This window comes from Accipiter gentilis, chromosome 21 (genome assembly GCF_929443795.1).
Source record: "Accipiter gentilis chromosome 21, bAccGen1.1, whole genome shotgun sequence".
In the NCBI taxonomy this organism is placed as follows: domain Eukaryota; kingdom Metazoa; phylum Chordata; class Aves; order Accipitriformes; family Accipitridae; genus Astur; species Astur gentilis.
In genome coordinates, this window is record NC_064900.1 from 745,932 (window position 1) to 760,103 (window position 14,172).

General features: G+C 48.4%; 1 protein-coding gene across 2 annotated transcripts in view; it reads right to left on the reverse strand.

Moving 5' to 3' along the window:
• Positions 1 to 14,172, reverse strand: part of EPHA1 (EPH receptor A1) — a 34,767-nt gene that overhangs the window by 2,230 nt on the left and 18,365 nt on the right. For both annotated transcript variants that reach the window (XM_049824375.1, XM_049824374.1), the window contains exons 5-16: positions 10,037 to 10,192; positions 8,778 to 9,110; positions 7,414 to 7,538; positions 7,150 to 7,309; positions 4,493 to 4,589; positions 3,635 to 3,690; positions 3,236 to 3,358; positions 2,956 to 3,141; positions 2,450 to 2,511; positions 1,857 to 2,066; positions 1,020 to 1,169; positions 156 to 349 (exon numbers count right to left, since the gene is read on the reverse strand). In XM_049824375.1, coding sequence (XP_049680332.1) covers positions 156 to 349; positions 1,020 to 1,169; positions 1,857 to 2,066; positions 2,450 to 2,511; positions 2,956 to 3,141; positions 3,236 to 3,358; positions 3,635 to 3,690; positions 4,493 to 4,589; positions 7,150 to 7,309; positions 7,414 to 7,538; positions 8,778 to 9,110; positions 10,037 to 10,192 — 1,852 coding nt within the window. The remainder of the gene's footprint in view (positions 1 to 155; positions 350 to 1,019; positions 1,170 to 1,856; positions 2,067 to 2,449; positions 2,512 to 2,955; positions 3,142 to 3,235; positions 3,359 to 3,634; positions 3,691 to 4,492; positions 4,590 to 7,149; positions 7,310 to 7,413; positions 7,539 to 8,777; positions 9,111 to 10,036; positions 10,193 to 14,172) is intronic.

Consider the following 14,172-nt stretch of genomic DNA (forward strand, 5'->3'; position numbering starts at 1 on the left):
CCACGACGGAGAGATGGCCGCTTTCTTCTGCGCACAGAGCAGTCAAGGTGCCTCTTGCCAGCCTGCATCGCTAGCACTAACTCTCCTTCTGCTGGAGCCAGGGAGGTGAAAAATCTCCCAGTTAACCTCTCCTCCTCCAGTGACAGCCTGCTTACCTGGGGTCAAAGTCTGCAACGGGCCGGAGGAGCTGGGGACTTGAGATGAAATGTTGCAGCTGTGCCCGGATTTCCTGAAAATGAGGCCTCCTCATCCGATCGTGTGACCAACAGCTCTTCATGAGCTCATAGAGGATAGATGGGCAGTCCACGGGTGGGGGAAGCCGGTACCCGTCCTCCAAGCTTTTCATCACCTGCACAGAGGACACACAAATCTGGCCAAGAGCGGAGACCTCTGCGGGGCTGGGAGCGGGCAGTTCACCATTTTGCACAGCGTGCAGTCAGGGAGGGGTTGAAGCAGATGACACGTGTGTGAAGTAGGGTTTGGGCAGCACAGCAAAGGATCAGGGGACCTAAGGGATGTCAAAAAGTGAAGTGGCATATGCATGTACTTTCAATCCTTTACTCGCTTAGCTCCCATTTGCCATTCAGGGCATGGGTTCATGAGAAGTGAGGGCCAAATGATCCCGGCGCAGGCCTGGTTAGAAAAGGGGAACCAGACTCTGAGGAATAATTTCAACAGCATGCGCTAACCTCACCCATGTGCTGAACCTGGAATGAGACCAGACATAACAGTCCAGAGCCAGAGGAAGAAGAGAAAGAAACCATCTCCAGACCCAAAGGCCACGACTGATTTAACCAGTCTTTAATTTGGCGCACTGCTGTTGACACCTGAACGTGGTTCAGAGGCCCAAACACTTCAATGCAACCAAGTCAAGGGCAGTATTTTTAGCAGGGAGGGAGACATAGTAGTTATGTGCTCAAAAGAATGTCAAGACTGCAGGCTGAGGGAGATCTACAAAAGTTGGGCCTACATGACTTGTTTATTTTTTTAAATCAGTACTTGAGCTCAGTGTCTGTTACCTCTTGATTGGTCATGTTCCCATATGGCTTGTCACCAAATGACAGCACCTCCCACATGACAATTCCAAAGCTCCAGACATCACTGGCCGATGTGAAAATCCGATGAGCAATGGCTTCTGGGGCTGTCCATCGGATGGGAATCTTACCACCCTGTGAAAGAACAGAGACATAGTGTATCCAGCATGTATCATTGAGTTGTATTTCTCCAGTACTTCCACGCAAGGAGCTTACAAAAAGTGGTTCAAAGACTGGGCCTGCTTCACTTGAAGTGACATGTAACCACCCCGGAGGAAATTTCTCAAAAGGACAGAAACGTTCTTGGAAAGTGAACGAGTTTAAGCCCCTGTTCAGTTGAATGCTACGCAAAACCACTGCTGTGGAATTAAGAACCTGACACCAGTCACAGCCCTATTTTGGATGACACCAGACATTAGAATCATTGGAACTTTCATTGGAAGGGACCTGTAGATGTCTCTAGTCCAAACCCCTGATCACAGCAGGGCTGTCTTCAAAGCTAGATTTAGTTGAGTCCAAAAGATCAGACCTCTTATTTTGCTTCTCTTTTCAAAACCACAATCCCTCTGAATCTCTTTACAAACAAAATCAACATGGACTCCAGACAGAAAAGTACCACCTTTCAAATTATCCACACTGTGACTCGCAGTTTTACTATGGGTTTTCCTCAGAGATTTTCCATCCAAATCTTCCCCCCCCCCCCCCCCCCCCCAATCTGGTGTTTCCTATTTTGAAGAAATTCTGCCACTCTTATCTGGCAGAATTCCAATTTCCCTGAGACTACAGTTCATTTATAAGAGTGCAAGATTGTTTTTGCATTACCTTTGTTTCATAGGTTCCCTCTGCATCATTCTCCAATATTCGGGAAAGACCAAAGTCAGACACCTTGCATTGAAGACTGCGTGTTACCAGGATGTTGCGAGCGGCCAGATCCCGGTGCACGTAGTTGTGTTCTGAAAGGTAGGTCATGCCAGAGGCTATTCCCTGCAGCATGCTCACGAGCTGCACAGAGCTAAATTTTTCCTCATTCTCCTGCATGGAAGAAGTGAAAGAAGATCCTGGTCAAGTGACATCAATCTGCTTGGTTTCTAGTTACTGGCCTTACCAACTTGTAAAAGCAGGCATTGGTGAACAAGGAAAAAGGCAATGCTGCAACCCCAAAGGACCCAACAGATTCTCACTAAGGGCCTGGTAGTGGTCTCCAGAGTCATCATTAGGCATCTGCACTCCAACTGCCAAAGACACCACTCTGGACACTGACCAAACTGGATGGCATCAAGCTTCAACTGCTGAGACTGGACATCTTAGTAAGCAGAAAGTAAGTGGATGCCTGGATCTTATTTCTAGGGTCCTAAATCCAGGTCAAGTGCAAGTTCCGGCAGTACACAAGCCTACTACAGATTGGGGTCTCTCACCCGGAGGAAGGTATCCAGCGCTCCATTCTCCATATACTCAGTGATGATCATCATTGGCCTCCCTTGAAGAAGACAAGAAGGTGTCAGCCTTTTCGTAATTCTCCTACTCTTGCCTTCCAATGCTCTCCACATTGCCCCAACACAGAGAACCGTATCCAACCCCAGTCAACATCCCTACTCCACTGGCACAGCTGGCTGACGCTTCTCCTTACGCCTCCCCCAATGGTTTCGTATTCCTTGTGTCACCCATATAACCTCACAGCATCCCTTACACTATCCGAACTTCTTATCCACTCACCAATCCAAGAAGACCTCTCCTCACACTGCCTCATGATTCTGTTGGAAATCCACACCTCTCCTCCCTTCCTCATTCTCTGCCACAGGCTAACATGACAATGCCTGTCTTCTCCAAGCACAGCTTCTCTGACAGCATCCTCTCTAAGAAAGGTCTGAGAAATGTGCCAGTTTCTGCTTTCATTCCAGGATTCTCTCCCGCACGCTCTTACTTTTGGTGACAACTCCTTCCAGTCGCACAATGTTCGGGTGATTGAACTGCCCCATAATTGTTGCCTCACGTAGAAAGTTCCACCACTGGGAGTCTGAATATGTCGACTTCAGGGTCTTGATGGCAACCACAATACGTTCTTTCCCTGGGAGCCGCAGGGACCCACGATAGACCTCCCCAAACTCCCCTGAGGACAACCAGAGGCAAAAGGTCACAGATGAACTTGGGAACAGGCAGCAAAATAAGAGTGTGGAAGATGGGGAGAGCAACAAGTAACTCACCCTCTCCAATCACATTCTCCATAGTGACACAAGAGACGTCCAGTTCCTTAGTGAATTCCAGTACCCCTCTGCTGGGGTCATCATATGGTTGCAGGTCTACATAGGGCTTCAACCAGACCTTCTCTACAGTAAAGGGAAACAAAAGAGCAAATTAACCCGTCAACTCTTTGGACAAGCTTCGTAGGGCAAAGCTACAGAAGCAGAGGTCAATCCATGGGATTCTGACAATGGCAGTAAACAAATCTACCAAACATACATTGAAGACTAGAGCTGTTATTGGAAAATGCAAATTACATCAGAAACTCCATGCCAGTGTCTGGTTTGAAACTACTGCTTCTTTTCATTCCTTCCGACCCATTCCAGGTTTCTCCCTGGTTCTACTACCCCTTTGAAGCTCACCTCGATCAAAGCCTGAAGTATTGTAATCTGGCCGTGCTTGTCTCCGACGAGCCTGCCTGGAACATAAGAAGCAGTCATGAAAATAAAACAGTCAGCAGATAGCAAGGAGAAAAGCAAGACTTCCAGGGTGCCTGCCCTAGTTGGTCAGGGACAGAGTTCAGGGTAGCACAGAGCAAAGCGGAACCAGACACTGCACCTAACTTGGTAGAGTACAGCTAGCAAGAAAATGTGATGCGTCGTCTACATTTAGAATTGGAGCTTTGTTTCCATGCAGGTAGTTTTGTTCATCCTTCTGCTTGCTGAATTACAGATGTATTTCTATTTATTTTATGTTTTCTGTACACTTTCAGCACAAAACCTGATCTTCTTAAAACCAAACAATAGCAGCCTTATAGACATTTAAAAAAGGAAGCAGAATTTTGTATCTGGGTAGAGGACCACTAAAGTAATGGTATACGGAAAATAGTTTGAAATGACTGGATACACGTATTGCCCCCTTAATTGATCAGCAGCTCTAGAAACGATCATACCATAACAATATTTTTGTTCATCTGTCATGATAACAGTATGATAGTGCTGGATTATAACAAAACTGAGAAATTACCACATTCTCCTCTGTCCTCAGCAGCAAGCATTATCTTACAGATATATCAATCCCTCCAATCCTGCTCATCGAAATTACTTACCGAGACTCATTCCATCTTGCCACAGCACACTGGTCTTACTCCTTCTTCTCTAACTAACTTCTACCTATCCAATATCCTGTGAGAAACCAGGGCCTCCCTCCCTTTCTCAAGCTCCCATAGCTCAGCTATTCCTACATCTACACTTTTTTCAATACCAAAAATCAACACTTACTTTCGCCGAAAGATGAAAAGTCCCAGAAACAGCCCAATAAATAGTAGAATTCCGAAGACAATAGAGACCATGACTCCACCAGACAGAGCTCCCGTGTCTGCAGAAACAAAGAGAAAGGCCATATCATTTAAAAGACCAAGAACTATTTGTCTGGAATGTAGCAACCAGCTTCTACCAGCCAATGGTATTAGGTAAGCTACGGCCATTTGCCTTCCAAGCAGCAGAGCCACCAGATTTGAGTCCTATCGTACTGTTATTTGTGTGCATGGAGCACCTTCTGGTGGGTAGCGGCTTGACTCTTGTCTACAGTCTTGGTCTTCCAGTTGAGTAATTTATCCCTATGCCTGATTTCCCACATAAATTCCATGACACTTTCAGAAATGAAGAACAGCTGTTCCTTCCTTCCCACTCCTCTCCAGCTACTCTTTCAGAACAGACCCCTTTCTCTGCTCAGTAGCTGATTCAGACTACGGCACAGCAAACACATGATTTACCCCAGCAGTCTAACTTGACTCTCTTCTTGTTTACGGAATTAATTTCCCCCTCCCCTTCCACCTATATCATCAGGGGTTGGTCCTTTACCTAATTACCTTGACAGAAGCCACTGCCTGCTTAGGACTTTTGAAACAAGCAAGTATTGACTTTGGAACTTGCAGCCTAACATCATATTCCTGCTTTCTCAAAACTAAGTGTCAGGTGGTTTCATTTTTGTGGTTGGACAGCATTCAGCTAGCTTTCACATAACACAGCTTGTCTTCTTCCATTTAGATTCTCAAGCTAAAGCCATCCATTTCCATACAGTATATTTGAATTCATCAGAGGAAGTGCTAAATGACCTCCATTGGTGAAGAATGTGTTTTTAAACCTTATTTCCCATAACTTAAAAAACTATTAAAAAAACTTAAAAATACTTTAATGAAAAGTGTTCATATCCATATCTACTGAGAATCTACATTTTTTATTATTTTCACTAAAGAGATTTAGGAAACCATCCAGAAGAAAGAAAATTCCTAAAGAAATTGTTTCAATAAACGAGCAGATTTTAAAGCAAGGAACAGCTTGTGTGACACAGACAACTGTGTCTGGAAGTGTTTCCTAACATCCAGTCCAATGGTCAGCATCTGTACAGCCTAATTAACACTTGTTATTCTTGTTCAATTTGATGCTGACTCATGCCACTAAATTTATTAAAATCACCAGCTTAGTTACGCAGAAATCAAGAGGCAGAGCTAATGTTCTTTTTTGTTAAAATCAACAAGGCAAGATTTGGAAGGTGAAATAATATCTTTTATTAATAAAATGGACAAACTTTTAGGTACATAGGACTTCTGCAGGAAATTAAGAGATCTAAAGTCTCAAATTCAGATTAAAAAAAATTGCCTCTCCCTGCAAATCTTGTTCCACCAATATCTCTAGACCATTACAGCTAAACAAGGCTTCTAGTATTATCAAAGAAGAACTCCCACCAAATGAAACCTTGCTGGCACTTCTTTTTAATCCCTTTCATATTCAAAATAACTTTGTCTTGGCATGATGAGGTGATCAACTTCTATTTAAAAAAAAAAAAATTGATGAAAGTATTTTCTAACATGTTCTTTTACAATCAAAACCATCTAAGGTACATGTTAACTTACGTATTTTCCACAGAACCCCTGTGGTACATTATTCTGTTGGTTAAAGATCATTTATGTCATTATCATTTGGCACTGCAACTTCATGAAAATTTTACCAAAGGCTCCTGGTGCCAAAAAAACCCAATCTTTAAATCATATTCCAATCACGGTATCACAACTCCTTATCAGCTTTTACACAGTTAACTGTTTAGTTAGATTAAGGCGTGCCTTTGCTTTCTTCCATGTCCTTATTTCATGACAATAAAACTAGCCTTTCAAAGGCATCATTTCAACGGATGTATTTCTAAAATTATCCATAGGGTCAATAGGAAGACCTGTGAATGTGTGGAATGAAGAGAGAGCAAACTCCATTACAGAAAACTTTTGATAAAGGGGAAGCCTCTGGGTAACCCAGGGAAAGAGGAGGTCGGATGCGAGGTCTGTATGAGATGTTCTCCGACACAGGAGAAAGGTCTTCTTGTGGTCTCAACAGCTTGGCCTTCTACACTTCATGCTTTGGTGAACTTTTTTCAGCGGCACACACCACCTTTTTGGGCAGAGTTACATTCAGGGGCTGCACTACATACAGTGGAAATGATAAAGCTGGAAAAAAATAGTGGTGAGGTCCTTTGAGTTCTCCTTTTCACTAGTAACTTCCACACAAAAGGAGGCATACGGTAACCATTTTGCTAAAATTCGAACTCGGAAACACTAGCCAGAATAAAAATGTCTTTCAGGAGAACTAGACGAAGAGCTGGTTACGCAGTTTGCCAGTACAACATACAAACCTGAGACTGATCAGTTCTGAACAGGAAAGTACGAGCGGATTTTATATGACAGCAAGGAAACAGGGCAGATGTCTCCTTGTTCTACATTTTTACAAAGCAACAGGCTTGGCCCTGGTGACCAGGAACTCAGGAGCGTGGTGCCTGTGCCTCACAGCTAGCAGAACACAAGGAGAGGTCCGCGTACCATGTGAATGTACAATCTGACGGAGAAGTGAGCGTCTCCCCAGTGAGGCAGATACCAGCGGTTCCCTTTTACCTGGCGGAAGGGTGCGGAATTCCTGCTCCGGGGAGTAGGGCCCCGGGCCGAGGGGCGTGATGGATCTCACACGGAGCAGGTAGGCTGTGTCTGGCTGCAGGTCTCTCAGAGTGACGTTGGGCTCAAGAAGGTGCTTCACTGTGTAACGTGCCTCCTCTCCCTGCGGAAATCAGACCGGGTCAAAGTAACGAACGCACGCTGAACAGAGAGGACTCTTCCACCCCTTTGGGTGAAAGGGGGAAGAACGGACAAGGCAGGCGTCACCTTCTCAAAGAACATGACCTCATACTCCACTGAGGTCCGGCTGCGCTGCCGCGGGGCAAGCCAAGAAACAGAAAGACTGCTGTCATCTCTCTGTGTCAGGATAAACTGGGATACTGTCACCGGAGCTGCCGGGGGGGAGAACAGAGAACGTCAGGAAGAAATACAAACATAATGCAGACTAGGGCCGCTCTCCACCAGAAGCTCTCTCTTTCCTTCTCTGGTCATACCCTGCAACTGGAACTGGTTCTCACTGCCACTGCCACTCCCTCATCTTTCTCTTCTGTGCTGAAAGGGAAATGAGGTCTCCGGTTGTAATTAATTGCTTTCCGTGAATAGTATGCTTCTACCCCAGCAGTGGAAGCATAACTTTGTTTGGCCCTCAAAACAAAATCAGTGTTCCAAGAAATTACATTCAACGCAGCACTGCACTGAAAGTGTTCGATCTGAAATAAAAACGTTAGGATTTTATGCTCTTACAGCAGCAGCAACACAACTATCCTATGTGATTTATGAATGCAGCTCCATTTCGTAAGGGTACAGTGAAATTCAATGCTCAAAATCTCTCAGCTGACTGCGAGTGCATGCTGTTCATGAATAAAGAGGTAATTCTCAACAGTCTGCAAGGACTGAAGAGTCCAGCCTGGTTCTCTCCTTGTCGTTCATCATCACCGGGAAGTGATGAGGCGAGCCAAAAGTAGCTCTGCTTTTCTAGCTCAGAGTTGTGCTGCCCCCGCATAGCATCAGGAAGAAAAGTCGTATTTTGTCACTAAATCAGAACTTGGGGAAAGCACCAAGGGCTGTTGAGCACTGTGATGTCACTTTTCTATAATCATGCTTCACAGCACTCTGGAAAGTAATCACAGGACAGCCAAACTAGACAGCCTGAGAGATGTGTCAAGAACTTGCATGCTTTTAACATCCTCATTTCTCCAGGCTTTCAAAGCTTTTTTTTCCACACCCCCAGCTACAGCAGGGTTTCTATTGTGTTTGGTCGGATTTTTTGCAATATCCGAGTCACGCGAAATATTTCACGCCACAGTCCCCGTTCTTCCTGTCACACAGGTAACAGCACTTGGGCTGGACTACACTAGTGTATGACAGGGAGGGCTTTACCCTCCTCACCTCTCTTAAGTCCTTGGCAGATTCATAGCTCTTGGTGGGCAATGATTACCGCTGGTTTGACTTGCGAGGAATATGACTGATGGACTTTACGTGCCAGAGGCAGAGGTACCTTACAGTCCTTATCATACCATACTAACACATGTGGCAGACAGAAGGAGAAGGTGGAGAAAGCTTAAACATTCACAGAGATTCCTCTTCCTTTTCCTGATGAGCAGGAAGAACTTCTCTCTGCTTCTGCTAACCTGCATGTCCAACTGCGACCCAGACAGCTGAAGCAGTTCTCTGTGGAGCAGGTCCCATTCCTGAGACACCATTATGGGCTTCCACAGCAAATGTGTAGTTGGTGTAAGCTTCTAGGCCGTCCACGTCCACAGCAGGTTTAGTGAGACCAGAAGCACTGGGGGAGAATACCACACCAGGCTCACAGGGCTCACACGACGGGAAATGGCAGCGCTGACAGAAGACCGTGTAAGTCAGGTCCTTTCGCCCACCGTGGTCACTGGGTGGCTGCCACCACAGACTCAGCTGCGTGCCAATAAGGGAGAAGCTGACGTTGCGGGGAGCTGAGGGGGGGCCTACAAGAAGCATGAAAGAAAGTATTAGAGCCAGCTGTTAATACCCAAAGTACTCTGGCAGTTTCCCATCTGCTGATGCATTTCGAGCGGAGCCCTCTGTCCACCCCAGCCTCTGCCCCTCTGATTTCTCATCCCTATTTCCCAACGTTTTGTTTCCTCCCATCTCCTTGTTCACAGAATCATGGAATGGTTTGGCTTGGAAAGGACCTTTACAGATCATCTAGTCCAACCCCACTGCCGTGGGCAGGGACATCTTTCACTACATCAGGTTGCTCCAAGCCCCATCCAACCTGACCTCGAACACTTCCAACGATGGGGCATCCCCAGCTTCTCTGGGCAACCTGCTCCAGTGTCTCACCACTGTAAAAAATGTCTTCCGAATGCCCCATCTAAATCTACTCTCTTTCAGTTTAAAACCGTTGCCCCTTGTCCTGTCACTACAGGCCACGGTAAAAAGTCTTTCTCCATCTTTCTTATACACGCCCTGTAAGTATTAAAAGGCTGCAATAAGATCTCCACGGAGCCCTCTCTTCTCCAGGCTGAACAACCCCAACTCTCTCAGACTTCCTTCATTACGAGAGGCGTTCCAGCTCTCCGATTGTTTTTTGTGACCCTTTTCTGGACTCACTTTAACAGGTCCACATCTCTCTTGTACTGGGGACCCCAGAGCTGGATGCAGTACTCCAGGTGGGGTCTCACCAAGCATGGAGTAGAGGGGCAGAACCACCTCCCTCGACCTGCTGGCCACGCTGCTTTTTATGCCACCCAGGATACAACTGGCTTTCTGGGCTGCAAGCTCATATGGCTGGCTCATGTCCAATTTTTCGCCCACCAGTATCCCAAAGTTCTTCTCAGTAGGGCTGCTCTCAGTAAGTTCATCCCCCAGTCCATATAGATATTGTTCTTTTTTTCCATCTGCGACTCACGGGTGCAAGCAACGTTCTGGCCCTCCGAAGGTGCTCGGTAGAAGCCTGCATTGCAGGAACAAGACGTAGCCCCCGACTCATTGGACAAGCTGTTGGGGGGGCACTTCAGGCAGCGTTTAGTCTCCAGGGAGTGACGGTAGAATCCTCGCTGGCAGGCTGTGAAAAGACAAACAAGTCAACATAAGATCAATAATAAACCGAGATCAACAAGAAACCACCTGCCAGTTTTGTTGAGCTTCTTGAACACTCCTTTATCTGCTTGCTTTTCTTCCATTTTCTTAGCTCGCAGAAATATTTAGGTTGGAAGGGGCCCCTGGAGGTCACCTAGACTAATCATCTTCTCAGAGCAGACAGAGAGGAGATGCAAACTCAAGGTAGGATCAATGTTACGATAGGACTTGTAGACTGAAGAAGGGGGATCTCATTCCTCACAGATGCTGCACGAAAACAGAAGCTGGTCAACCTCAGAGACTTCTTTCAACGTAAACCCAGACTGGTCCCTACCTTGCCCTTCAAGCTTTCCACACCATAAATAAGAGCTGTAAATACTAGTTCCAAGTCCTTGCACTCCTCAGAGTCCTCTGCTCGCTGAATTCATATGGGATAGCCAGTGGGCTTCTTAGCAGAAGCATCTTGCCTGATGTCAAGTGTTGTACCGGAGCATCACTCAGCAGGGCCCTGGGGAATATCTAGATAACTATCAGTTCGCCTAACAGCACTGAGTGTAACCAGCTAAGGAGCCAACACAGACCGCAAAAGAACAGGTGCCACGTGCTTTCTATTTCTAGTCCTACAAAAACAAGCAGCCACATCCTTCTCTAAGTATAACATCGGACACCCTGTTTTTGCTGCACTACCATTAGCCTGATCTACAGAAGCACTGGTCCGTCTACCAGTTATCTCAAGGTCAATGCTTCACCTCTATAGGTGTGCAGCAAGGAGAAAAAGAGTGAGTGAGGGTTGAAGTAACCTGTGATTTTAATGGTTTACCAGCCTATGCTAAATGAATCTATCAAATGTTCTTAAACTAAAGAAACAAGCAACCTATCACTAATCTGATGGTTGAGGAATGCACACACTGATTTTCTGCCACGGCATTTACCTTGCATTTAGTTTGCACATTGAGGGAATGACCCTTTTCATATTGCGCTATAAAAGCAACAATGTTCTGTGTAATCCCTCAGGAGATCCCAAAGGAGAAAGCCATCTGCTCAGGAGCCTGACACAAATGGCTTACTGCAGTAGAGCACAGCATAGGAAATTATCCTTTGTACAGAAGACAAAAAATAATCCCACCTACCACGTGGCACAGAGGCACACCTGAGGGACCCCCCGAAATTTCCACTAACAAAGGCCAAACAAGACTCCACACCATCAGTCTCAGGAAGAGTCATTATTCTCACTGTACGTTGAGATCTCGCTCTAGATCAGAGAAGTGGCTTCAGCTCATTCCTGTTGGTCCCCCCTCTTGCCCTGGGATGGCGGGCAGACTGCCCCAATAACACTGAACGATGACAACTGGCCTATCAGTTCCACAGTAACACCATTGCACAACCATTTGGGGATACTGTGACAGTACACGGGCCAAAAGGATTTGCAGCAGTGAAGCCTGAAGAGCACGGAAAGCAGAAATAATCACAAGAAGTAGGAGCAACCAGCACCTTGAAATTTGGGGAAATAACCACTCGGGAAAGTCTATCATTCTGAGCTTCAGTCATGCAACTATGTGGTCGGTGATAGCAAGGGCTGTTGCAAGAATTGAAAGGCTCAAGCACTGACTGTCACCAGCCCAAAGAGATTGCATTTCTAGTCCAGACACGGGCAAGAAGAAAGGTTGCTTTGGTCTCCAGGGTGCTGACGACCGAGAATGCTTCTACGTGCTGGAGCGAAGACGAAAGCTTTGTGGCCTCCTGCCACTATGCTCCAGCATAAGATTTCTAAATTCCTAACACTGGATCAGTTTGGGTCAGGAGAGCTTTGACAGCAACACGAAAAACAAACGAGGCGCCGGGCCACGGACTTGCGTAACGCAGTTTTGATGCTCCCTGAATAATACTACCTGCCACGAGTATCGGACGACATACACGCCCGCTTATTATCAGGCTGAGACAGTCAGCGAGTCAATCAGGTAAGTCCGGGGCTGGGGCCCTTCGCGAGAACAGTTAGCTCTGGTGCCGAGAGAGCCTCCGGCCGGCCTCCGCTCGCTCCTCCAGCCCCGGTCCGCACCTGCTTTACCCGCCGCCGAGACCCTTCAAGCAAGGGAGACACAGCACGCCTCGCAGCCGGGGACCCGCACGGGGGACGCGGGGGCGAAGGGACGAACCCCGGAGGTAACCGGGCAACCCCCCCCCCCCCCCCGCCGGCCGGACCGCCTCACGCCACCTCGGCCCGCGCCTCGATCGGGAAACCAGCCACCCGGGAGGCGCAGGCAGGAGCGGAGTCGCCCAGCTGCCCCGCACGGCCCCCGCCCGGGGGTCGGTGCCGGCCGCCGCCTGACCGCGACGACCGCCCGGCGCCTCGGACCGGCAAGCGGGGCCGGCGCACCCGCCGCGCCGGCCGGCAGGGGGCTGCCCGCCCCCGGCGGAGGGGCTGCCCGCCGCCCTTCCCTGCGGGCTCCCGGCTGCCGGGTCCCTCGGCTCCCGCCCAGCCCCGCCGGGCCCCGGCAACTGGTTTCCCCCGGCCCTTGGGTAGCCGGCTGCGGGCGAGGGATGGGGAGGAAAAAAACACCAAAAAACCAAACCAAAACAAACGCCCAACCCCCCCCCCCCCCCGCCAAAAAAAAAAACCAAAAGAAAAAACAAACCAAAAAAACCACCAACAAAACCAAACCAAAACAACAAAAAAACCCCAAAACAGGCGTGAGAAAGGGTCTGCCCAGCACAGCTCACCAGGCACCTGAGGACGGAGAGGGTGGCGGGGGCTCTCCCGTCATTCCTTATTCCTGCGGGGGCTCAGAGGGAGCCGGCCGGCGAGCACCGGGCAGCTCGCAGAGGCCAGAGCGGAACCGACAGGGAGCTCGGCTCACCGGCCACCCCGCGGAGCCCGTCCAGGAACCCGAACGCAGGCCAGGGGCACAGCCGGCCCTCCTGTTCGGGGCAAACGACGTACCTGAGGAGGTTCATCGCAGAGCTCGGGGTTTATCGGCAGCAACGTCTGCAATGCTGCCAGAGGCTGAGATGGAATGCTCTGGGCTGGCATGGTTTTTCTGGGATGGTGGGATGGCTGAGCCGTTCTGTACCCAGCAGAGCTTTATACGGCTGGGAATTCCAGCCGAGAGGCTGAGCGAGCTAGTTAAGAACCTCAACCTCCAGCTTTCTGTTGCCTCCTGTCCTACAACAGAGGTCAGGTTCTCCTCCCCGTTGCGAGGCAAAGGTTTGGCTTTCCTTTTTTTTTTTTTTAAAGTTCCTACTTAAGGCAAAACTCAGAAGACACTGCCAGAAGGTCTTCCTCCACCCTGTCCCCCTTCACATGTTTGAAGGAGAAGTCCTTCCACCTTCTGAGGACAAAGTAGAACCTGTGACCTCGGCCTTTATCCTGACCTGGATTGTTCCCAGTCCTTTGCGCAATGCCTGGTCTTTTCCGCTGAGGGAGAGGGCCCCAAAATAACCCCAGCCGGCAACTCACATTCACCTTCTCCTCTGATCCTCCAGTAAGACACTGCTCTGGACATGAAGTACCTCTCCCTACCCCTGCTGGGTTCTCCCCTCTGCCCTTCCTCTCCTGGGAGACCTCCCCAGTTCCTGCTGAGCCTACCAAAGACACCTCTGGCTGCAGCTGTACTCGGGCAGAGTGGGATAAAAGCACAGATGTAGAATGAACCTATGCTGTGATAGCAGCCGGGGCTTGTCCAGACATGACGGCTTCCCTGCCCCTTCCCAGGGGAGTGCTCTCAGGAGGGCGGGGAGAGCTCTGTAGCACCTAAGTGGAAAAACTGGCTGGGCTGTGCAAGGAGAGGGGATTGCTGGAGGAGGGCAAGGATCTTGTGCTTCAACCTTCACCAGCTCCCCAAGCGAAATGAGCAGCTAAGCGGTGGGGATTCACAGAGGCACCAGATCCTTGTAGCAGAGCAAAGGCAGAACAAAGCAGAGAGACAGGGCACCCGCTGACCCTGGAAGCAGTGCATGGATTCCTTTTTC